This window comes from Chenopodium quinoa, unplaced genomic scaffold (assembly GCF_001683475.1).
Source record: "Chenopodium quinoa cultivar QQ74 unplaced genomic scaffold, ASM168347v1, whole genome shotgun sequence".
Lineage (NCBI taxonomy): Eukaryota > Viridiplantae > Streptophyta > Magnoliopsida > Caryophyllales > Amaranthaceae > Chenopodium > Chenopodium quinoa.
The window spans coordinates 1,084,991-1,111,171 of record NW_018742890.1 but is presented as its reverse complement, the minus strand read 5'-3'; the positions used below and the strand labels follow the sequence as shown (position 1 = coordinate 1,111,171).

The window sequence follows — 26,181 nt, the reverse complement described above, 5'->3', positions numbered from 1 at the left end:
GAACCCTTTTTTGACGAGGTTCAAAGGGAGGTCGACGCACTGCTCGTCAATGTTGAGGACAAAGTGCAGATTTTGAGCGGAGATGTTCTGAAGGAGACCGTGGTTAAAAAGAAGGCTGAGGAAGCCAGAAATACTGAAGTGCCTTCTACCTCGGCTGCTGAGTTCTTCAAGACTTTCCAGTCTGCCGAGATGGGGTTCGGCTCTACCCCTCTGGTTCCTGTACCCGAGCATGCTCGGAACATATTTGAATCTAATATGTTATAAGGTTATAAGGTTGTTGAACAACTCTAAAAGAGTAGGTGAATAAATATAAGAGTTCTCCCAAATGGTAGCATTGCTACGTATAATGACCTTTATAGAATATAATCATTTTCATAACTCAAGGTTAAATAATTAACATCCATAACTTTAGCATAACATGTGAAAATATCTTCAACGTTCAACAAGTCGAAAGTCCTCAATATTTCTATAGAATCATAAATTTTCAAGACTCCAATGATTTATTAAATTAATATGCTCAATCCTCCATCTCAGAATAAATACTCATGGTCATCATGAATTATAAATTATTAAGTTCACAATCAAACTCCAACTGTTTCGAATTGAGTATCCCTTAGCTCATATAATAACTTTCATCATTACTCATCTCTATACAATTCTTATGCTTATTTCTCATGGGCTCTTGTTCAATCTCGATCCCAAATCAAACTCGTGCTCAAAGACAAAACATATTCCTCAAAATGGATATAAAATCAAAAAATTTCCCAATTACAAGCTCTTTAACCATTAGTATCGATCTCTTTATTCTTATACTTTGGTGTCTCAATAGACAAATGAACAAAACTAAAGTACGCACTCTTAATAACTAGACAAGGTGTCACAACAACAAACTATCCCAAAACACAATACTCACAACTATGTGATAGTGTGCATCCCATACTTACATAGGAAATTGATTCTCATAATCCTTTAACATTCCTCAAAATTCTCATCAAAGAAACTCACTAGGTTTAACTTCAAGGATCTTGCAAGATAACGGGCTTAACTATACACTAGAAAACCCTTTCCAAAACAATATAATACAGTTCTTAACAAGACAATGAAATAACACAAACTAAACTAACATGAACAACTAACATTAACCAATAAAGAAGTACAATGATGAAACTAAGAACAAGAACAAGGGAAAAGCAACAAAGAGGAACTATTGAAATATTCAACTACTCTAAACATTCAATAAACCAAACAAAGCAATAAGTAAAGAAAGCAATAAAATTGAGATAGAGTTTAGAATGCTCATTGAATTGTTTAGGAGAAATCAAACACAATGTCACATTTGCATCTTCATCTCTTCAAAAACCCATTGAAGTTCTTCACTTTCTCTCTCTAATCTACTCTAATCTACATTACAAACCACAAAACAAAAATTAAAACTAGATCTAAGCCCTAATTTAATTGATGAAAATGATAGAGGAAGCAAGGGGTTTCATCCCCTCCAAGAGGAGAGAGAGAGCACGCCCCAAGCTGCTGCCCTCTGTTTATTTTGTGAGCTTCCATGAAAATTCAAGCCAAAGACTATTTATAGTCTCTTGATAAAACAAAGAAACTGGGTGAGGGAGAGGCCTCTCCAGCAAGTTGTCGCGCCTTCTCCGCTGTGGGTACGAAGTTGGGAAAACCCAGCTCGTCGCGCCCGCGTCCTTTACTGACGCGCCCTCTCCAAGCCTTCTCCCAGCCATCTCCAGAAACTGGTGTTCAGCTCAGGACCTTCCTGTCCGCGCCCGCGGCTTGTTGGAGCAGCGCGCCCTCACCTTTAAGCATCTCCTCTTCTTGGAATAAGCCACCATGGAAACTTCAGCTCCGTTTAGCAACTTAAATTCCGCCCACGAGTGCCAAGAGCTATCAAAACAAATAAACAAAAGATAAAAGGCAAAAGAAAGATAAAAGAAAAGGGAAAACACGAGAAAGAACAAAAAAAATAAAACAAAAGTAAAAACGGTAAGAAGAGGTACAAACAAGTGACAAATGAGGGAAATTCATTAGTGAAAAACGGTGAAATAGTGGCGTAAACGCCACTCATCAACAAGCGACAAGCTAGGGGAATGACATGGAATTGAGGCCTAAATAGTGGCATAAATGACACTTATCATAGTGTCGGGCTGGTGTTTAAGTGTTAGGGGTGGCTGTTTTGGGTGGGGGAAGGGGAGGGGGGTCGATTCAGGGTGGGGGAAGAGGAGGGGGGCGATTCCGATGGAGGGGATGGGGAGGGAGGGTTGTTTTCCAGATTCAGGGTGGGGGTTGGGGCAGCGAGAAGGAGATAAGTAGGGGGGTGGGTTGTGTAAGTGGAGGAAAGGGAGGGGGATTGGAGTCACCGGCGCCGGAAGGGGGGAGGGTGGCTGACAGGAGGGGGCTGGCAATTGTAGGTGGTGGCTGGGTTTTTATTTTTTTTTTAATTTTTTTTTAATAAACTTAACGGAACTCTAACGGATTCCGTTAAGTGGTAGAGATTTTTAATAAACTATTTTTTATATGGTAGCAAAATAAAATTAAAATTTTCCCCGGTAGTAAAAGTGAAATACGTGTATTTTGCTGATAGCAAAAGTAAAATTTTCCTTACATAAACCCAAATTAAGCTATTTTAAGACTAAATTATTAGCTACCAAATATAGAAATTCTAACAACAAAAAACCCAGAAACTTTAAACATAAATTTTAGAAATCGAATAAGCATTAATTAAAACACCACAATATAAGCAAACTCAGAGTCAATTGTTTTGCTCAGCCACGACAAATACACAAGTTTCTCACCAAAAACACCAAACTAGCTCAAAAAATTTACACTTCCATGAACACAGCACAATGAGTTAGCCTAGTTTTAGATTAACTACAGTTCCAGAAAATCCTAAAAAAAAAAAAAACAAGGAAAAAAAAAAACAGTAATCCTAGATCATTAAGAAGTTAGTTCTGCAGCTTTGTTCATCATCTTCATCTTTGTCCCAAAATCTGCCAAAAATGGACCAAGACTCCAACGAATCAACGATGGGTTGTCTGACTTTGATGACCAGTTCATGGAAGATGTTGTTGTGGCTTCATCCATACTCAGATCTGATGACAATTGGACAAAAGACTTGGTTAGAAAAGAGGGAGGGGAGTTATCAGATTATCAAAGAAGACTCCTAGTGTATCAACTTCTAGGCATCATCCATCACATTATCACAACACACTCAAGCATAAGCTACATCCATCATCCGTCACATTATCACAACACACTCAAGCATAAGCTACATCCATAGTAACCTATACATCATCAACCTAACACATTCATGAAAACAAACCAGCAACAACCAAAATCCACTAACATCTATCTAATCCACTAACAGAGGAAGTAACAAATTAAGAAAGGATATTTCATTGGACTTTCTAAAAAAAGGAATGGTGAATTTGATGAGATAGATCAATTATGACCCAAAAAAAATTTAAGAGGATGTCCAACATTATATAGCCCAACTCCTTGTGCATCTACCTCTCCTTTATGGCTCCAAGCCTCAGTTTGGCATGTGTAAGGAGAGTTGTACCAAATAAAGGCAACATTTTTTAAGGAAATCGAGCAAAAGATGTGTTCATATAGAAAGAGCCTGACCTGACCCAGAAAAAATGCAATAACAGCGCAAGCATAGTAGGATGTCAAGAACCTTAAACCCATAACGAACTTCCTTTTGCAGCCATGAGGGACAAAAAACCTAGCAGGCAATAGATGAAGTCCAATATCATGTCTTACAACCACTACAGATAAAAGTATCATTCTGCAACAAAGATTTCACCTAAGGCTTTTAAGGAAAAATTGGAGGAGAAGGCGCTAAGAAAGAGGGGTAAGGAAACGTAATACATTCACCACTGTCTAACTAGAATGGAAGATACTGCCATAAAAGATAAGTACATTGTAAGAGGAAGGAGAGCTATCTTGAATTGAACAAGTTGTGTTTCGGGGTTTTCTGGTGTCCCACGGGAGAGTTACAACATCGAGGCCGGAACCACGTGCATGCACCTGCAAAACAACGGAGACTCCTTGGGTAGGGAGCTCCGCCTCCAACGATCAAGTTAGTGAATGAAGGAGTTTAGGATGCGGATAGTAAATAGGCGCCGGATGCTAGGACGGGTCTAGCAATCGGTACCGAGTGGTGTGTGATTGTCTTGGGATTTGTGCAATCCGTGTGTTTCTGGTGAACAGTCTCTGTCATTAATGAGCATTTATGACGGTATTTATAGCATGGGAAAGCGTGCCAGATCCTAGGGTGACTGGGCTTTCTTGGGATTTGGGCCCATGTGGCCAATTGTTTGGGCAAAGCTGAATGGCCACATGGCGTGGCATGAGGGGTCCATGGTGGACCATATGCCACGTGGCAAGCCCTGAGTCGTCCAAATGGAAGACACTTGTCTAAACTCGACTATGCCACGTGGCGAGCTGTGATTGGGTGGGAAAATCCCCCTAATCATTTGCCCCTCACAGGTGGCACGTGACCTGGCACGTGTGACCTGTGAAAAGCGTCGCCCAGATGAGAGATGACAGGTGTCGTCGGATGGCTTGGCCGAGCATTTTCCCGCCCAAGTTTTTGAATTTGAACATCCCCTTCATCCTTATCTTCCCCTATAAATAGGGCTGGTCAACAAGTCGTATGTTCACATTTGTTAACATTACTTTCTGAAAGAGATCTCTCGGACCCCAGTTGTATTTGCACTTCTACGGAGCAGTCGTACCCCGCCGCATGCTTTCTTTTCGGACGCCTACTTTCGGTCTACTTCAACTTTCAACTTTAGGTAAACATTTGTTCCTTGCATCTTTTTCCTGTTTATTTTACAAAGTATGGTGTCTCAAAGACACTCGGCACGACCTAGGTTGTTGATCAGTCGATCACCGGGGACGGCTAAATCTATGACTAGGAGTGTCGACTCTACTTTTCTAGAACCACCCCTGTCCTTTGCACAGCGACCGATTGTTTCCATGTCTGTGCAGGACATCATGGCAAGAGTCAAAACAACTGGCCAAATAACTAACTCAGACGGCTCTTGTACACATTATGACCTTCCCGAACATAGATCTGGTACCCCAAGCACACCTGGCGACTCAATTCTAAATGACTCTAGGGAGTCGTCTCCTGAGGAGGAGGCGGCCCTTGCTGGACCCTCTCAACCCTTAAATGCATCTGAGGAGTCGTCTTCTGAAGCAGAGGCGGCTCCTGCCGGACCCTCACAGCCAAATGATTCGTCCGACTCCATTGACGAGTCGAACACAAGTAATGAGAGCCGGAACTCTTTAGACTCTGAAGAGTTGTACTCTAGAATTCACACAACTAGAGAGTCTTTGAGTGCGAAAATGGGGGAGGACTGGGCCGAGCCCATGGATTTTTACCGAGACTTCTACGCCCCTTATTTCCATCATGTGCCTGAAGGGAGGCGGAAAGTTATGACGGAGAGATTTGGAGAATTCATCTCCAAACATGTAATGGGGGACGACTACTCTGTGTCGGTCCCCAATAGAGAGGATACAGTAGTTTGGCTGCCTGGGTCCAGCTATGGATACCAGTGCTTTGGTTGTTATGAGGCGGCTATTAAAGCCGGCCTTCGATTTCCTCTTCACCCGGCCGTCGAGGCAATTTTGGATGGGTACCAGATTGGGTTGTGGCAACTGGCCCCCAATTCTTGGTTTAACATACTCGGCTATGTAGCCGGGTGTAGGATGCATGGAGTAGACGCCGGTTTTGAGGCGTTTGCTCTAATGAACTATCTTAGTCGGACCCCAAAGGCCTCGGGGTCCGGCTGGTATCAGCTGACGTCCCATAGGGGATATGTAATGGTGCAGGGTAAGGAGAATAATTGGAAGGACTGGCGGACCACCTTCTACATCATCACTTGCCCTGACGAGGCCAAAAATGTCAAGTACAACAGGTGGAATAGGGATCCACCCTTCTTAGCGGGCAAAGACCTGCCGCCTGTTCCTTCCAAGGCCAAGCGAGAGATTTTGGACGCTGGCTTGTTTAAGGTTGACATTCAGGCGGACCCTGAATCTGGGAAGAAGATTTTTGTTCCCTAAAAATATGTTCCCAAACACACTTGGTTGTATGATGGGACGTACTTGGCCGCCTGCGGGCTTAGTACTGAAATGCTCGAAGGTAGTTGTCCGCCTGTTTTTCGTATTAACTTTGTCACTTGTTGTTTATTTTTCTAAGCCTTGATTGTTTTTGATGCAGCTGAAGCAATGGATAAGGTTACTGCTTCAAAAAGGGCGGCGGCACAGTACCGCTCGGCGATTTTGGGCAAGCGTCCAACCGGGGAGTCGCCAGCCAATCAGTCGGCTGGGGTAAGACTTTTATGATTTTATCCAATCTCCTTGTCTTTTGTTTTTCAGCAAACCCTTCTGACCGACTGTGTTGTTTGTTTGTAGGACCAGTCGACCCCTCAGCCGCCTCCTGAGAAGGCCAGGAAGCAAGCGGGAGGGGATACGAGCACCCCTTCTCGCGCCAGGAAGCATGTGGCGGCCAAACCTGGGTCGTACCCTGCCGCCAACCTCCCCCTCGAGAAGAACAAGGAAAAGGCCAAGCCGCCCCAGGAAAAAAACAAAGAGAAGGGCAGGCGGCCACAGGAGAGAAGCAAGGAGAGGGCTTCTGAAGGTATCTTCGTTTTCAAAACTTCTTTCAAAGCATCTTCTTCTTAGATCAGTCGTTAGCTAACCACCCGCTTTTTAACAGGTGGTCCCCCTGCTCAGCCAGATATTTCTGCAATGGCCAAGAGCATGTTGCAAGCCTTCTCTTCCCAAGACAAGGAGTCGATAAGAGGGTTCGGCACCCTCAATCTGGAGGGCATCCTTGCCTTGCTAGCCGAGGCATCCTTTAATTTTTACGACTTCTTTTTTCTTTGAAAGTAGGCTGTTTTGCTAACTGACTGTATTTTTTGTCTTTAATCAGTCGATGCTGCGTGTGCATGGTCTCCGTCGGCCCATCCAAGAAAAGAACAAAGAGGTAAAAATTGCCAAAGAGCACGCCGCCTCCACCATAGACAAGGCTATGTTGTCTATCTTTCAAATGAAGTCTTGACGAATGACATATTACTTGCACAGGCGGCTGCGAATCAGCAAGTCAAGGACGACTTGGAGGTGGCCAAAGAAAAGATAAAGGAGCTCAAGCTCAAAGTCTCCGAGAACCAGGAGATGGCTGACGCCCATGACGAGGCTGTAAAGGCGACGGAGGATCTGAAAGCCAGCAACGCCCGCCTGAAGCAGCGCCTGGCCAACCAAGAAAAGCAGCTGGCCCAAAAGTATAAGTCGAGGTTTGAAGAGGAGAAGGAAGCCCTGGTCGCTGACATGATGGAAGACTGTAGTGCCATCATGAAAATGACCTGGGTCCGCCTCTACCCAAACACCGACTACTCAACATGGGGGAGCCAGTTTGCCGCCTGCACTCGAGAGCATGACGAGGCGGTCATGGGAGGAGGCGACGACCAGGAGGAGTCCGAGTCTTCTTCTTCTTCTGAAGAGGAGGTGGCGGCTGCTGAGGCTGAAGGGGAATCTTCAAAAAAAGCGCCTGAACAAGAGCAGGAAACTGTTCAGAGCAATCAAGTTTCCCCTCCCCGGCAAGAGAAGGCGGTTGCTGAAGGCGAGGTCCCTCCAACTGTTTAAGCTTTTATATCTTCAAACTTGATCCGGCCTGTGTGCCGTGTAATTTTGTATCTCTACCCGGCCAGGGGGCCGGGCCTTCTAAATATTTTTTGCCAGCTTGCCTGGCTTTAACTTAACCTTGCCAGCTTGTCTGGCTTTAATTAATATGATATGACGACTGTTTAGTCGTCTTTTGCTGCTACATATGCTGTTGTCTTTTTACTTTTGTTTTAAAAATTTTGCAGTCGTGACTTGGTAGCCGCTTGTATGGCATATCCATGTTTAAATTTTTTAGCTAAACTGTCGAATCATGATGCTGACTGCCCTTGCCCCTGGACGATTGGGCTACTTTTGAAAGGAGAGTAACTAGTCGGCCATAGACAGTCGGATCCTAGTAGCAGGCAAAGTCTTGAGTGAAACGAACTAAGTTAGTCATAGGGGTTAGGTACCGACTGAAACAACCAACTTAGAATGTATTTCAAGTCGCCTAGTTCTTAGAGAACAATCGGCTAGTCGCTGCGATTCTATTAATTGTCGTAAGTCCCTTGGTATGTTGTCGAGAAACATAGTAGGATGTTTGTTGTTTGGACGACTGACAATTCACACGGATGTATCAGTCGTCGTCATGTCCAGTCGGACACCGAGAGGTCCTTCTGAATTGTTCAGATTCATTTAGTATTTCTTAGTGGGAATGTTTGCTTGAGTGCCTTTATGCCAAAGACCAGGCGGACTGCTCAAGCTTTTAGGATTCCGGACTAAGTATGAGGGAGCAGCCATGAGTTAACTATGGTGTTAACCAATCGTGGTTTCTCTTATTCCTGAGTAGTAGAGGTATCAGTCGTCAATGGCCGACTAATCCCCTTGATTTGTCAATTTTTGTTGACTATTAACTCAGGAGGTGCCTCCTGTACTTATCCCAAATAATACAGGCGGCTATCCGACGCAGATGTCAACTGCCGACACTTATGAAAGTGTTGAGTTATCTTTGTCTCAAAACGGATACGTTGTCCTTGGGGACAGCCGTATAGGGGTCGTGTAATTAGTTTATAGAGCATTATTCCACCCAAATGGGAGCTGCTCTCTGCGACGAATCTCATCCAAATGGCATGTCGTCGGACGCCTGCTATTTATTGGGACAGGTCGTATTAATTTAAAAATTTTATCGTAATCAAGCGGCTTGGTGCCAGGGTTGATTAGTCGTATGGTGGGCAAACAGGCGTGCCCCTTTGTAAGTATATGTTTGGGGGTATCCGTCTGTCTTGGGACAGGCGGAGTGCCCCTGTGCTTAAACATATGTATAAGAAAAGAAGGTAAACTTGGAATTTTCATTAATGGACTTCAAACAATTACATCAAAAGTAATATTTTTTCAGATTGTCTACATTCCAAGTCCTAGGCAGGGGTCGGCCCTCTGGAGTTTCCAGACGGTAGGTGCCGTCCCTGACTTCCTCATAGATCCGGTAGGGTCCTTCCCAGTTAGCACTACTACATTTTCGATCAAATACAACGCCAAAAAATGAGCTATTGCAACGCCTTATCCAAATGTCGTGGCAATAGATAGCCTATTGCAACGGTATTTTTATTGCCGTTGCAATAGAGTAGGCTATTGCCACGGATTTAAAACTAATGCTCTTAGAGGTAGAGCTATTGCCACAGCTTTAAAGAACCGTTGCAATAGCCTAGATATTTTAACAAAAATGAAAGCTAATGCAACGGTAGTGTTGTATCATGAAAATTTTAGCTAGGTTGAAGCGCGCATTGTTCCCTCTAATTTTTTCACCAAAATTTTGAACAAAAACGTTTTTCCTTTTCTCACCCATTTTCTCCACTCATTCTCACAGTACCCATTCTCACCCTATTTCTCCATTTCCTCAATTTTCCCCAATTCTCCATTTTCTCAATTTCCCCCAATTCTCTAGTTTCCCCATCATCATCTCACATAAATAAGCAAGGTAAAACAAAAATTCTGAGGCCGATTTTGAGGTGAAAATCACGAAAAAATTCATTCAAAAATTTGATTTTTTTCGATTTCTAGGGTTTTGATTTGTAACTGATGGCGGTGGTGGAGAGCAACGATGGTGAGTTTTGATTTTTAATTGATGGCGGTGGTGGAGAGTTGCTGAGCTAACGTCGCTCAAACTCCAGCTTCGTGCTCTGATCTTTGAGTAAGCCTTCTATCTTTATCTCTCTTTTTTCCTCTTTCTCGCTACTTTCTCTCCCCTTTCAATTATTGTTCCAATTTCGACAATCATACACTTAAAAAGTTTCAATCAATTGACTATTTAATGTTAATCAGGAACATCATCATCATCCGTGGTAGTTGGTGAGAGTGATTTGCTAATTGTTGGACCTGGTGTTCTTGGTCGCTTGGTAGCTCAACAATGGAGTCAGGTATAATCGCTATTTCTATTGCATTTCTACCTCTATTTCTTCCGTTTGTAAAACATTTAATTCCTCGAGAACTGTCAGGTTAATTTCTTTCGTTTGGGATTCTCGTCTTTATGTTCTTGCCAGGTTCCTTCTTTTATCTTTAATTTCTGATTTTTAGTAGATTTTGTTATAATTTTTTTTATCATATTGTTAGTATTTGGTTTGATTATTGGAAAATTGGTTGATTTTTAACTTGCAAATAAGTGTGCCTTTGGTTGTTTTGTTGGTTATGGTAATGCAAATGTTATGGTATAGGTAATGACAATAGATTACTATAGTTGGTGTTATAATGTCTAGTAACTGGTGCTTATTAAACTTCTGTCCTTTTTCCTGAGGCTTCTTGTATTATCATCTTCTTACATGTTGGGACAATTGCTACTAATGTCTCCAATCACAATATTTTCTTTGAACTAGAAATAGCTTACATGGGCTGATTGTTATTTCTGTATGGTTCTATGATTTTTATTGTCTTCTTGCACTTTCTGATAATGGCCATTGTGACGTGTTGCAATTCTTAGCAGAAATACAAGTGTATATATGTTAGTTTGTACACTCATCACTTGGCACTTGTCTCGTCTCAAATCAGATTTTTTTTATCTGTTTTAATCACAGTAATTATAACTGCTGTCTATATGAATTTGAGTTTACTGTTGGTTCAAGTTATTGTCATATTAATGGAAATTTGAGAATGATAATTATATTCATGATTTATGCTGCCGTAATTCACAACTGCAGAGTTTGCATAATTCATTTATTTGTATCAGCTAAATTTTATAGCTGCAATTATATTAGTGTCTTAATTAGTATTTTATGGTAATACCTCCTGTCATTTGTGTATATAACATCCTTAGCAATTTTTATTTTACTAAACTAATGGGATCATTACCTATCAATAGCTAATTATATAACTGAAACCGCCCTCCTAACCTTTCATTTTGTCTCCATGTAAACACTGAAACATAATTTCCATCCATTAGATAATTTTTTTGCGAATGTTACCTCTAGCTTTTTTTTTCATTAATGAAATAAAATATGAATTCTCATAAATAGCTTTAAGTTAAAAATTGACATAAATAACTTTTAGCTCTAGCTGAGGTGGAATTTATTCAGTAGCAATTTTGGTCGAGGATATGACTATATGTCTATATATGAAGTCTGATCGTATAACTGCCCTCCAAGGTGAGAGGCAATATATGGTGGATGGGAGTTGATGGCGCAGCAAATAAAGGCTCCTCAGAAAGTGAAATTGAGGGGGTGTTCTGCATCTCAGTCCTTTATAAAAAAAAAATCAAACTTGTTGGATCTTTGACCTTTGTACTGTTTCTTCTAGCTTTCAGGTTTCCTTCAGTTTCTGATTTCTAATTTTTTTTCTTTGGGAGATTTGGTTTCTAGGTCTTGTATACTATGGTCTTAGTTCATTTTTTTCTCTTTCCTTCCCCTTGTTTGGGGTTTATAATTTGTGAATTATTATGATTAGATGTTCAGATTTTTTTGTATGGAATTATGAATGTTACACAGATGGTGGACGTATTTGTTGTATTGGGTCGTGCTTCATTTTGGCAAGAGTTTTTGTTCAGTGCAAGAAAATCACAAAAAAGAGCAAATTAGTGAGTTATACAAGATTCTATACAAGGTTTGAGGAACTGCTAGTATACAACTTCTAATGTTGGATATGAGATAGGCCAATGTGCTAGCATGCCTCGTGTTCAAGTAGGCCGTGCTTGAAACAAGTTAAGAAATATTCGTTTGGGGGTGTTATGTTAGGAGATCCTTTTAGTAATTTTTATATACTGTTTGGTAAATTAGATTATTAAAGGAGGTTGACATACCATGTTTGTGCCATGTTCATGTCAACTTTTAAAAATAATATCCATACCCTCCGAACTGTGGTGACTGTGGTAAGGCTTGTGGCGGACTCATACTATGTCAGTCCATTTTACTATCATACTTGATTGACTTTCATGCCAGCCCGGCCCATGCCTACCTCTAATAAGTACCCCTCATTATACAGTGCAAATTAGAGATACTGTATTATATGTTGTTTGGTGTTATAGGATGTGCCTCATTTAGGCGTAGTGATTATGTGGATACGAAATAGAGACAGAAAATCAGTTACCAGTAAAGGTCTGACAGAATGAAAATCAGTTACTCCTTAAAGACATGTCTATATATGAATTAATTATTTTTATATATTATTTTTAAAATTCCACCTCAGCTACTCCATGAAAATATGACACTTGCTTATTCATTTGTAAGTACCCTGAAAGAAATTTAATAAGATATAGATGTTGTCATTCACTGGTAACACTGCAAATTTGAATGAATACTGTTTTTTTTATTGCATTGCAGGTTTGTTCTATATATGTATATCTCTAACCCCTTGTGAGTTCTTGCTTAGTTTTTACTCTTGATTCCAAACTAAATTTGAAAATCGTTGCTCTCTATGCGTTTTCATATATGCAGGTTGTAGGCCTGCTGGCTTCTATTGTTCTGTTGCCTAGTTTCCGTTGTTGTCTTGTTCTGGTTTTGGCTGGTTAATGCTGCTGTTGTTCCTTTTACTGCTGTTGTTCTGCACTGTCAGCTACTGTACTGCTTTCTGCATCGTGTTGTGCATGCCTGGTTCTTGCTGCTGCTGCCGTTCTGCTGAGCTTGTTGATGTTGGGACAGCTTGCTGTGTTGCTGGTCTCTATTGCTACTGTTCACCTGCTAATGTTGGTCGCTTGCCTCTCAAAGATTGTAGTCGTTGTAGTTTTCTCAATTAATTTAATTAGTGAAATTTGATTTTGTAACTTTTCCCTTTAAGGGCAATAATGTACGTATTTCGCATTATAATTATTATATATAAATGATACTTTAATTTGTTTCTGTTAGCATATTTTAATTTGTACTGACTAATTATACATATATTATATTACCATCCCATCCCAACAAAAAAAAAAAATTATCAATCTGTTGCAGTAGATACGTACTCCTATCATTGTATTAATTAGCTTCATCCGTTGCAATAGGTTCAATTTCATCATAATTATTAGTCAGTACTCTATTGCCACGGATAAGTTATGCCGTTGCAACAGGTATTGGTCTATTGCCACGGATCATTGGTGTCGTGGCATTAGGTGTCATATGTCGTTGCATTAGACCTATTGCAACGCCAGCAGATGCCACGGTACATGGTCGTTGCATTAGGCCTAATGCCACGGATTTTGACGCCTAATGCAACGGATTTGGGGGTTGCAATAGATCAGAAATGTAGTAGTGTAGGGGTTAGCTTTCCCAACTCGTTGGCCCTGCCGAGTGATTCCATCTTCCTTAGTACAAAGTCCCCTACTTTGAGTGGGCGCTTATGTACTCTTCTGTTGTAGACTCGAGTCATTCTCAGGCGGTATATTTCGTGTCGTAGGGCTGCATTGCCCCTACGTTCTGGGAGGGAATCCAATGCCAGGCGCATTGCTTCCCAATTTGCATCTTCATCATACAGCATAACTCGGAGAGTCCGCTCATAGTGCTCAATGGGTAGGACAACTTCTGCCCCATATGTTAGGAGGAAAGGTATTTCTTCAGTCACTCCTTTTTCAATCGTCCTTATGGCCCAGAGAACATGTGGTAATTCGTCTGCCCATAGGCCGCCTGCTTTTTTAATCTTGTTCTTTATACCGTCTGAGATGATTTTGTTGAATGCCTCAACCTGGCCGTTTGCTTGCTGCCGTCCGACTGATGCAAAGCAGTAGGCAATGCCTTGATCTCTCAACCAAGTTTTGAGAACAGGCGTCTCAAACTGGGGACCATTGTCAAAAACCATGGACATAGGAACTCCAAAACCAGTGATCACATTTCTCCAAATGAAGGAGATTACATCCTTGGTCTTGATGCCTCTGACTGCCTCGGCCTCCACCCACTTAGTGAAGTAGTCGACTGCTACCAGGATATATAACCTGCCGCCTGATGCAGGCGTATAGGGTCCTACAATGTCCATGCCCCACTTAGCAAATGGAATTGGGCTGTGGATAGCCGTTAGATCTGTAGCTTGACGATGAATTAACTTGCCAAACCTTTGGCACTTGTCACACCTTTTAACCAGATTCATGGCGTCTGCCTCCAGAGTCGGCCAGAAGTACCCTTGCCGCCTCACTCTCTGAGCAAGCGACCTACCGCCTATGTGAGAGGCGCAGTATCCATAGTGTAGGTCTTCTAGGACCTCTCGTCCCCTCTCAGGGGTAACATATTTTAGAAAAGGTTGCAAACGACCTCTCTTGAAAAGTTCTCCTTTGTGCATTTCAAAACTGGTTGCCCGCTTCTTTACTAGGACCGCCTGATAGTGATCAGCCGGCAAAGTGTCGTCGTTTAAGTAGGCTCGAATGGCATCCATCCATGTTGAACTTCTATCAAGGATTGCGATGTTCTTTTCCTCAATACTCCGTTTTTCCATTACCTCCCAAAATACAGTTCTATGGGTGTCACATGAGGCCGAGGATGCCAGTTTGGCAAGGCGTCCGCCTAGTTATTCTCGGACCTTGGGACCTGAGTCAACTGGAAATCTTCAAGTGACCTTGCCGCCTGATAAGTCGTGTTTTGTGTATATTATTTAGCTTGTTTTTAGTTGGTTTTATTAGCTTAGTCGAGTGTTTTAGTCCATTTTGGTGTAATTTGGTTTAGTTTCGATGATTCGATGCTTTTATGGGTAGTTTCGTTATTGTTGATGTATTTCGGGATTAACGGAGCTAATTGAGTGAAAATGAAGCAAAACGTTGATGAAATACTTGACAAATATGACACCTATTCACTATTATGCTCATAACTTTTGATATACAAATGATAATGGAGTGATTCAAATTGCATTGGAAAGTAGACTTGAAGACCTTTCCAACAATATATTACACGCCTCAAACTGAGCTCCGGATATGAAGTTATGACTGATTTAAGATGAGTGATACGCGCAGCAGGGGAGGCACGTCCGTGCCCATCATCAGGCACATCCGTTCCTGGAAGTCAGAAGCTACCCAAGTTTATGCACGCAGGTAGGCACGTCCGTGCCTATGAGGAGGCACGTCCGTGCCTCCTGGGATCCTTGTGCGCTAAGGCTTAGCCGGTTTTCTTATCTTTTTGGGCTTGTATATATTCTTTAGCTTTGTTTTTCTTGGGAGATTCATTAAGTTTATTTTATTTTTCAATTCCTATTATTAAGAACTAGTTCTCCATCTACTTTTCTAAGTTCTGTAATTCAAGATTCAAGCTTTCTACCTTCAATTTATTCAAGATTTGGTATTTATTTTTCATCCTTTGTTATTTAATTATGCTTTCATTATTTATTATTGTTTTTGTTTCTTTAATCATGTGTGAGTAGATTCTTTAATTCAAGATCTAGTGTAGCCCAAATATTATTGATGCATGAATTAAATCTTTAAATTCTTTAATAACTTTAACAATTGAATTGCTAAATTGATTGTGATTATGCCAATGCTAGGTTAGACGTAACTATAGTATTGCGATGATTCCATTGTTTCTATCACAACGAGAGTTGGGTTTAAACGGATTTGAATAAATTAATTTAGGGTTTGATTCACAACACGAGAGTAGTTGGTTTGATAATTGGGAAGTTAGAGTAATGTGTTTAATGTCTTTAATATGCATGAGACCATGAGAATAGGCTTGATTGTATGTTAGGGAAGTCATTGATACTCGAGAGAGATCCTTGGTATTTGTTAGGGTTTACTTTTCCCCGTTCGATTGAATTCGTATGTTAAGGGTAGAATTACAATTGCATCGATAATAATTGTGGTGAAACTAAGATCTTGGATGTTTTAAGTACTTGATTTAATCATCTTATTTAGTTTATTTTCGAATTCTTTTCATATTTAGTTCCTTGGATAATTGATTATAATTGATTCTTGCTTAGTAGGAATTCGAGTCTATTTAATTATTTCTGAACCTTAGTCTCTTGGGATCCGACCCTTACTTGCCAGTCTACATTAGTATTGGTCTGTTAGGTTATTTTTGATAGGTACGCGACACGCCTACCACCGCCTGTTTCACTGCTTCTAGGTACTTAACCATAGCCGGATGAGTCGCTTCATAATCCCCATTGTACTGGCTGACTATGAATTGTGAATCAGGCGGCTATCTTCTTTGCCCCGGCTGCTTTGCACATGCGGATACCAGCCAAAAGGGCTTCATACTCGGCTTCGTTGTTTGACGCCTAAAACTTGAAAAGAAGCGCATATTACCTGTCGCCCTCTGGCGACTGACATACAATACCTGCCCCACAGCCATTCGCTGTGGAACTCCCATCCACATAGACTCTCCAGAGTTGATCAATTTTTTCACCATCTAGTGGTCGGGTCATTTCAACTATAAAGTCAGCGAAGGCTTGCCCCTTCACAGATTTTCTTGGCTCAAACTTGACTTCGAGGCTCTGGATCTCAATTACCCACTTGATCATCTGTCCCGACGACTCCATGGTCGTCAGGGGCCGTTTGATTGGCTGGTCCGTGTATATGACCACCGGATGTGCCAGGAAATAAGGCTTCAATTTCTTTACTGCCATGTAAAGGGCGAGTCCAAATTTCTCCACCAGTGGGTACCTCAACTCTGCATTCTTCAAGACTGACAAAGTAGACTGGGAGTTGGCAGCCATCTCTTTCAGCTAAGAGAACGGCACTTAAAGCATGATATGATACTGCGAGATACATGTAAAGTACTTCTTTTGGCAAAGGGCTAACTAGGCTCGGCAGGAAGTGTAGGTGTTCTTTTAACTTCTGGAAGGCCGACTCAGCATCCGGCCCCCATTCAAACTTTACTTTCTTTCTTATTGCCTGGAAAAAGTAGAGGCACTTGTCGCCTGCCCGACTGAGAAACCTTCCGAGAGCTGCGAGGCAGCCTGTTAGTCTTTGTACCTCTCGAACGGTACGAGGCGACAGCATGTCTATGACCGCATGTACCTTTATTAGGATTTGCCTCTATTACCCTTTGATTTATCAGAAATCCGAGAAATTTCCCAGACTCAACTCCAAAGACACTTTTTTGGATTAAGCATGACTCGGTGCCGCCTGAGTGTGGCGAATGTTTCTCGGAGGTCAGCCAGATGGTCTGTTTGGAGTTTTGACTTTACAATCATATCATCAATGTACACCTCCACGTTTCTTCCAATTTGTTCAAAAACACAGTGTTTATCATTCTTTGGAAGGTTGTCGGGGCGTTCTTCAGACCAAACGGCACGACTGTGTAACAATAGAGTCCCTGCTCTGTGACAAAGGCAGTTTTCTCTTGATCTTTTTTCCACAATGGGATCTGGTGAAAGCCTGAGTAGGCATCCATGAAGCTCATCAAGACATGGCCGGCTGTTGAGTCGACCAGCTGTCGATCTTTGGCAAAGGATAACTGTCTTTCGGACATGCCTTGTTCAAATTAGTGTAGTCCACACACATGCGCCAGGAACCATTCGGCTTTTTGACTAGTACAACATTTGCAACCCATTCGGGGTAGAAGCACTGCCGAATGTATCTTGCATCAAGTAACTTCTTTACCTCGGCGGCGGCCGCCTGGTTTCTTTCTTCGCCATGATGCCTTTTCTTCTGCCGTACCGGCTTCTTTTTAGGGTCGACAGCTAGCTTGTGTACCGCCAGGTCTAGACTAATTCCTGGCATCTCATGTACCTCAAATGCAAAAATGTCCTGGAAATCTTTCAACAGTTGGCGTAGATCATCACCAAGTTCAATCAGAGTAGTCGTCCCAACCTTGACAGTACGGTCAGGACGAGTGTCGTCTAGGGCAACATCTATGTGCTCCCCAGCTGGCTGAGGGCGGAATTCATCAGGTCGCTCCTCAGCCAGTGATTACTATTGCTTATGCTTTTTCGTGACCTCCGTTTCGGAGGCTTTTCTCTTCGTGCCGCCTGCCTCATGAGCAGGCGCCTCTTCTTTGGCTTGGCCAGTGGGGCCGACTGAAGTTACCGTTGTTTTGATGTCAGTGAGGTAACATTCTCTGGCCATTCTCTAGTCCCCCCTTATGGAATCGACTGTTTTGTCATCCTTCTCAAACTTGAGTAACATAAGGGATGGAATGATAACCACTTTAGATTCATTAAGGGTGGGACGTCCAAGGATCAAGTTGTAGGCGGTAAGTTCCTCCACAACCAAGAAACGAATGACCATGTGGCGGCCCTCGCCTTTCTCACCTAGTCGGACGGACAAGTCAACCTGGCCAATCGGATGGACGACTCCCCCTCCAAATCCTACTAGAGGATGGGAGACAGGCTGTAAACTCTCAGGCCTGTACTTGAGCTTGGTCAAGCACTTATGACTGATGAGGTCCGACGAACTCCCTGTGTCAATAAGTATTCTGCCAACTCTTTGATTCACCACTTTACACTCGATGACAATTAGATCGTCGTGTGGCCGTCGGACACCACCTGAGTCTTTCTCATAAATGATAACCTCGGGAAACGAGCTACCAGAAGCTTGCCCTGATTAATAGAGTTAACATCCAGTCGCCTGATGTTATCTTTGTTTCCCCGAATAGTTGTGCCTCCCCCTGCATAGCCGCCTGCTATTGTATAGATGGCGGCTTCATCAGTGTCAGAGTTGTCGGTCGGTTTCTGCCTTTTTTGTTTGGCCGACTGATTCTGTTTGAAAGGCTGTTTTCTTTTAGGTTTCTTGACATAAGAGTCCAGATCACCTTTTTCAGCCAACTGATCTAACAGACGCTTGAGATTGATACATTCGTTGGTCTCATGCCCAACGTCCTCATGAAAATGGCAGTGCTTGCCTTGGTTGCGCTTGCTAGGATCGCCCTTCATAGGTGTCGGCTTCTCGAGTGAGAGTCAGCCCTTAATCTCTGTGAAAATGGCATGATTATCTTTGTTGAACTCATACTTAGGGGAGTATGGATTGAATTCCTTTCTCTTTTTGCTAGACGGCTGACCGGTGGAGTCGGCCATCCAAACATCTTTTCTCTTCATCTCTTCCTTGGGGGCCGCTTTCTGTGAACGACCCTCCTTTTTCTCGGACCTTTTCTGGTCCCCTTGCTTTTCCATGTGACAGAGGTCAACCGCCTGTACGTAGGTCTCGGCCTCCATCATTGCCTCTTGGAGAGTAGCCACTCTCTTTCTGACTAAGTCGAATTTGAAGTTCGACCCGTCCTTAAGAAATCAGTATAGGCTACTTCATCCGGCAGTTTCTCATCAGATTGAATCTTTTTATATAGGAGCGTAGTCCCTCCTTTTCTCCCTGCTGGACGGCTCCCAGATCAAGAGTCGTCTTCCTCGCAGGTATGTTCATGGAAAAGTTGGAAGCAAACAAATAGGACAATGTCTTGAAATTGTTGACACAGCCGGCTGGCAGGTTGCCGAACCACTGTTGGGCAACTCCTTTCAGAGTGGCCGGGAAACATCTGCACCATGTGGCGTCGTCCAACCCTTGAAGGTACATTACATTGGTGAATGTCATCAGGTGATCCTCTGGGTTAGTGGTGCCATCATAGGCGCCTACTAACACATTTTTCACTTTAGCCGGCTAGGCGACTTGTAAAATTTCCTTGGAGAAGGCGGTTGGTTGTTCTCCGAGTTGAAGTAATCGCAGTTGCCAGTCCATAGGCTGGACATTCTTTGCCGTCTGACCTCCAAAAGGAGGAGGTGGCAAAAAGTAGTGAGCTTGAGGCACATATGGCGGCTGAAGGACATATGGTGCCGACTGTTGTTTATGAGAGCTAGAACCGGAGAGTGTGATGCCTGTTCGAATCTCATAGTTTGATTTTGAATGTTTCAAAGAAGTGTTTTTACACTATCAGGAAAGTCAGAAGTGGAAGCCGACTCAGACTGATGTTGGCTTCTTTTCTACTGAATCAGAATCCAGGCGTCTGAGTAAGATTTCTTTGAGCCGTCTGGTTAAACCAGGCGAATCGGTTTTCTTCCTGATGAGTCAGGGAAACGGTGCTTGGATAGGTAAATTAGAGGTACCCGCCTCTCCTCTTGGCGAGGGTGGGGGGTCGCCTCACGGTCCTTCGATGACTTCTTCTTTCCTGAATTGGAGGGTTTTTTGCTCGACTGCCCTTTTTGGGAAGCAGTCGTCTTTTTGTTGATGAAATCTTGAATCTCACCCTTGAAACTTCTCATGATGGTCATGAGGTCATTCCTTGAGACAGGAGCAGTCTAGTCGACCGCATGATGAGAGTCGGCTGAATGTCCGACTGTTTGGCTTGGACCAGCCTGGTCTTGTCGTTCCTGTCTTTCACGAGGTGTAGTGCGTCGAGCCCTTAAGGACCCATCCGGGGCCGTTCGAGTCTCAACTTCAGGCTCAGTGTCTTGATCAGAAGAAACATGAGGCTCGTCCTCTTGGCAGTCGCCCAAGGGACGTTTGTCGCTATTAGTCGGTACAGATTGTGACACCACCTCAAAGGTACTCTCCCCACAGACGGCGCCAAAATGTTTCGAGGTTTTCTGGTGTCCCACGGGAGAGTTACAACTTCGAGGCCGGAACCACGCGCCTGCACCTGCAAAACAACGGAGACTCCTTGGGTAGGGAGCTCCGCCTCCAACGATCAAGTTAATGAATGAAGGAGTTTAGGATGCGGATAGTAAATAGGCGTCGGATGCTAGGACGGGTCTAGCAGTCGGTACCGAGTGGTGTGTGATTGTCTTGGGATTTGTGCAATCCGTGTGTTTCTGGTGAACAGTCTCTGTCATTAATGAGCATTTATGACGGTATTTATAGCATGAAAGCGTGCCAGATCCTAGGGTTTTTGGCCAACCCTAAGACTGACCGGGCTTTCTTGGGATTTAGGCCCAAGTGGCCAATTGTTTGGGCAAAGCTGAATGGCCACATGGCGTGGCATGAGGTGTCCATGGTGGACCAGCAGATGTATGCCACGTGGCAAGCCCGGAGTCGTCCAAATGGAAGACACTTGTCTAAACTCGACTATGCCACGTGGCGAGCTGTGATTGGGTGGGAAAATCCCCCTAATCAAGTTATACTTTAAGAGAGCTATTCACTACAATATCCTGTTCTTCTACTTTAAGACACCCTACAAGAAATGTTGCACTCCACCTCATCCCTCTAATCTAATGTTACCAAAACCTCCTCATACATTTGGTCTTCTAGCATTCCAATGACAAGAAAAAGATGGACTATATTCACTCCTACTAAAGAATACACAATCTTAAAACGAGTTTATTTCTTAAAATCATAATCTAGTATGAAAAGATAAACTTGAAAAAATCATACTAACTCTGTTCTGATTTAAATGCAACCAAGTGGTATATTTTGTTGGACATGTATTCCTTCCGTTGGCATTTATTTTGAAATCGAGGAAGAATTCAATAAACATCTAATTTTAAAAAACTAAACCACTTCAGAAAATTGGATATGCAATTCAGGAAAGATGAGCCACCTAACTATTCCCATGAGCAAAAAGAATTTTTTCTTGGCAATGAGCAAAAAGAAGAACCTCACAAAAGCCTTTATTCTGCGGTTAAGGTCTAACAATGCATTAAAGCTCTAAACAATTCTGAAGAGCTTTCAGATCCTCCAACTCACCACACATAACTCAAAAGACATGTTCTACCAACATTTTTCTAGTATGCAAGCACCAAATCTACATAAAATGTCCGCTAAAATAGTGCTCACCTAACTTCTGAAATCATCATTTCACGACTAAAATACACAATTCTTACCACTTCTCATGGGTTAGGGGGGACAATATCTGCATAATAATCTCGGTAATGAATAGGAACCAAGGGGGGATACACAACAGTGTGCATCAAACCAGAAGGCATGTAATCGTGTGCTGGATCAATGCCTTCACGAAGCAAATCTGGACCCGGAGAGAAACGGGAATTGACGTAGTATATTTCATTAGCCACAACTCTCTCCCTACAATTTTTTCAACAAAACAAATGAAATAAATAATTTTTCTATAATTATAATAAAAGTTACAAAAATAAAATTTACTTACACATAGTCTGTTGAGGATCTGCGGTGGAGTTCAAAAAGCTGCGCAGAATGTATGTAGCATGGGCGAATTGAGCCAACAAAAGTGATTTCATCAACCGGTTTATATTTGTAATTTTTCAGTGTTGCTTCAGCAATTATGCCACCCGGAGCAAAAATCTTGTAACGGTACATATTGAATAGCGGCTGCTGCGGTCGTGGGATGGGAGTCCAGTCGACGTTACCCGAAGTGCTTACGAAGGCATGGGAGAAAGAAGAGCGTGTGGAGAGTGGCTGTGGTCCACGCATCATATAAAGGTTGTAGTCGCAGTATTGCTCTATGGGAGTGTCTCCTTCCTCACGAGCATTAAAACCTTCAACAAACACCCTCGATGGAGGCAAAACACTGTATCGAAAAACTGGAAAGCGACAATCCTCTAGTGACCTTTCCACCAAGTACAAATTCGATGCAATACTACGGTCGATTACGTGGCCCTGTAATATAGAAATATACAGAAGTTGGTTGGCCTGGGTCCCTTCATTAGCGTCTTTATCAATAGAAGCGCGTACAGTGTTATCTAACAAGGAGCGTGCCGGCTGCATAATTCTGTTTGGGCAAAAATTTATTACAAAACAGACCAATAATCACAAATCAGACCAATACTACAAACTCAAACCAAAAACATCACAAATTCAAACCAAAAAAGTCACAAAATACAACAATTCTGTTTACATTACATTTACAGTAAATCAAACCCAAAAATGTCTCAAATTCACACCAAAAAAGTCACAAATCAAACCAATAATTCAGACCAACAATCGTCACAAATCAGGCCCAAAATTCAGTCATGAATTTGGACAAAAATTTGTCACAAATCAGACCAATAATCATCAAAAAATCAAACCCCATTGTGTGAGAGACAAAAAATAAAAATTCAGTCCCAAATTTGGACAAAAAACGTCAAAAATCAAGTCCGAAAACGCCCAAAAATCGGACCAAAAATCAATCACAAATTCAACGCAAATCAGTCATAAGTTCTCCACAGTTTAACCAATTAAAGCATCAAATTTGATAAATTTAATAACAAATCAACAATTTCAAAGAACATACACACTAATTGACTAGATTAAATAACATAAACAACTCAATTAAGCACAAAATCAACCTAACAAGTCAACAATTAGTGTATAATACGAAATTAAAAACTTGAAAATCAATTAAATTACCTAGATCTAGAAGGCTGTAGGAGTGGAGTGCGGCTGTGCGGACGTGCGGTGGGCCACTGGGCTGTGGGCGGTGGCTGGAAGCTGCAGCGGCAGCGGTGTGCCGGTGTGACGATTTCCGTGAGAGTGTGAGACAGTGACTTTGAAATTGTCGATGAGAGAGAAAGTAATGTCACTGTTTTGTTTTATTTTTCCTTTCAATTTTTTTTCCCTTGCAATTTCGTTCGGCCTTCACGTTGTTTTGTTTTTATAAAATTTTATTTTATTTTTTTTGCTAGGTCACGTGACCCACCATGACCAAGGGTGGGTCAGCCACTGCCCACATTATTTATTTTTAATCTAACAGTTTCATCAAGAAGTAAGTATTCAACCTTTAACTGACAGACCTCAATAGTGTTAACAAATGACTATCGAAGAAAGACACTTCCCTAACAGCGGCTGCACGGGATGGATGAAATACAATAATAATCATCGTAGTGAAGAAACGGAACAAAAAACCAAATATAATACACAAGCAACTAAAATTGAAAAAATTCACCAACGAGAACAGAAAAACGTTTAAGAAAATTCGAGAAGAAAGAAACAAGAAAAAAAAAAAAGCAACTCGGGGGAAGGGGGCAATCGAAAAATGTAAGCTGGACCAGACATAAGCGAGTGAACTTAGATCGTCGAAGGCAGGTATTAACATGTCACACACACTTAATAATAATAATAATAATCTATTACTATATTTAATAATAGGGTGTTTGCATACATTGTTGAGTCATGGCACTTCCATACTATTTTTATTACATTATTTTTTTAAAATCCCTAAAATTTTATTTATTCGATGAACAAATGCGATTTGCAAAGAAAAAAAATACTTTTACATAGTATTATAGTAATTTACAATATATATACTTCCTCCTTTACGTATTATCTGCAACAAACATTGCTGCATGTTTCCCAAGACAAAATTTGTTAATGGTTGATTAACGAAGTGAAGGGTGTGTGATTAAGGGTAAGAGAAAGAAAGGGGGGTAATTAATTAATGGCCACCACTACCAACTGCCATGGCCTCCCTGACACCACCTACCAGCAGCAACATCCACCACCACCCACATCCACCTACTCGCTGCTACCCCGTAACCACCACCACCATGCTCCGAAACCCCACCAACCAAATCGCGGAACCCCACCACCTGAGCGAATTCCCGGAATCCCACCACCAGTATAATACCGAAACCCCAACAGCCACCACCTAAAACCCCACCACCAGCGAATTCCTGAAACCCCACCCTAGCTTCCATTCACCCTCCTCGCAGCAAATCGAAAGCCACCTTGCAGCAGGAACCCAACCCACCTCACTCACTTGTAGGCCGCAGCGGATCGAAATCCACCACGAACACCAACCCTTCTCTTTACATCCGAATTCAGTCAATTTTCTAACATCGCACACCATTTCTCTCTCTTTAATTCGATCTGAAATCCTTATATTGAGACGAAGAAGAATGCGACTGGTGGTGGTGGCGGTGACGATAAAGAAGATGAAACCTAGAAGAAGAAGATGAAGAAGATGGTGTTGGTGGTTGTAATGGTGGCCTTGGTTTCGGTGGTATGGTGTCGAAGGTGTTCGTGGTCTGGTGCGGTTGTAACACCCCCAAATCTCCCTCTACATAATACTATATTTATACGTATAAAATACCGTATAAAATAAGTACATACAAGTGCAAGGCATGTAAATACTTTTATTAGGTAAACATGCTTTCGAAAATAATTTAATTTCTTAAATGTAAACATGCCAAAATACGACTTTCTCAAAATTCAACACTTTCCAAAAATTAGACTTATTTCCAAAACCGATTTTCCTCACCTAACTGTGCACATCCCCCCAAGCAAGTTAAACTATACTCGAGGAAAGATCAGATCATACAAAGTTCATGGTCTTACTTAACCAGTCCCGGGTATAGGGACAATAAATATCAAATACTCGGGCCCATATTGAGCTGCAAATTTAATTCAATAACTTGTAACCAGTAATTTATAAACAACTTTTATTAAACTAATCAAACCTTGAAGTCGTGAAAATTATATTTTTAACTCATCACGAAAATTATTAACTCAAATCTTGATACGAACATTTACTTAAACAATTATAAACATTCACCAAAACATGCATTCAAAACTTATATTAAGGACCTAGACACCTATACGTACCTTGATCACGAGAAATAAAGGTACGACTACACTTGGTCACGATCAAAAGAATTCTCCTAAAATTTAAACAACTTTAATTAATATACGGTTAACAAATAATCCCAAAATTATAAACAATACACTACTTGTGCATGAATTACTGAAACTATTAACCTTATATTAAATAAAACTTTAATAGTTTATGTTAGTATCAAAAATAGTGATATTAGTATTAAAAAAATGTAATGTTAGTATCAATAAAGCATTAGTATAATACATTAATGATATTAGTAATTAGTAATGATACTCATGATGATAATAAGATAGGAAGCAATTATTATTTTGTTGTTGTTCTAGTTTCTTGCGGCAAAAGAAGGTTGAAAGAAAGAAAGTACCATCGCACCTTAGCTTGTCGGCAGCAAGTTACAGCAACAGTGAGGTGGCGGAAGGTAGTGGTGAAATGGCTAGTGTTAGGGCACAGTATGGTGGCAGTTGGCAGCAGCAACGGTGGTGCGATTGCGGTGTTTATTTGAGCAAACAAGAAAGGAAAATAGAGGGAGAAGGAGAGGGTCGTAAGTTGAGAAATAAAGTAGAGAATTTTCTGATTTTTGATGTGAATAAATGGGAGTAACTGGTGTGAATTTTAGTCCTAAAACTAAAACACACAAGGATATGAATCAAGCTTAATTCTATATAGGAAAATCCACCAAGAATTAAACAAGAAACTAGATTAATTAACTAAGAATCCACCTAATTAATCAACCCAAACGAATGTTTTAACTAAAACAAGC

At 41.7% G+C, this 26,181-nt stretch overlaps 1 protein-coding gene across 1 annotated transcript; it reads right to left on the bottom strand.

Annotated features, from left to right (window-relative positions):
• Positions 1 to 21,492: 21,492 nt before the first annotated feature.
• Positions 21,493 to 23,810, bottom strand: LOC110726939. Its single transcript, XM_021906484.1, has 3 exons — positions 23,219 to 23,810; positions 22,017 to 22,598; positions 21,493 to 21,934 (listed from the first exon to the last, which is right to left on the bottom strand). The coding sequence occupies exons 2-3, from the start codon at positions 22,592 to 22,594 to the stop codon at positions 21,742 to 21,744; spliced, it is 771 nt and encodes a 256-aa protein (XP_021762176.1). The 5' UTR covers positions 22,595 to 22,598; positions 23,219 to 23,810; the 3' UTR covers positions 21,493 to 21,741.
• Positions 23,811 to 26,181: the final 2,371 nt, after the last annotated feature.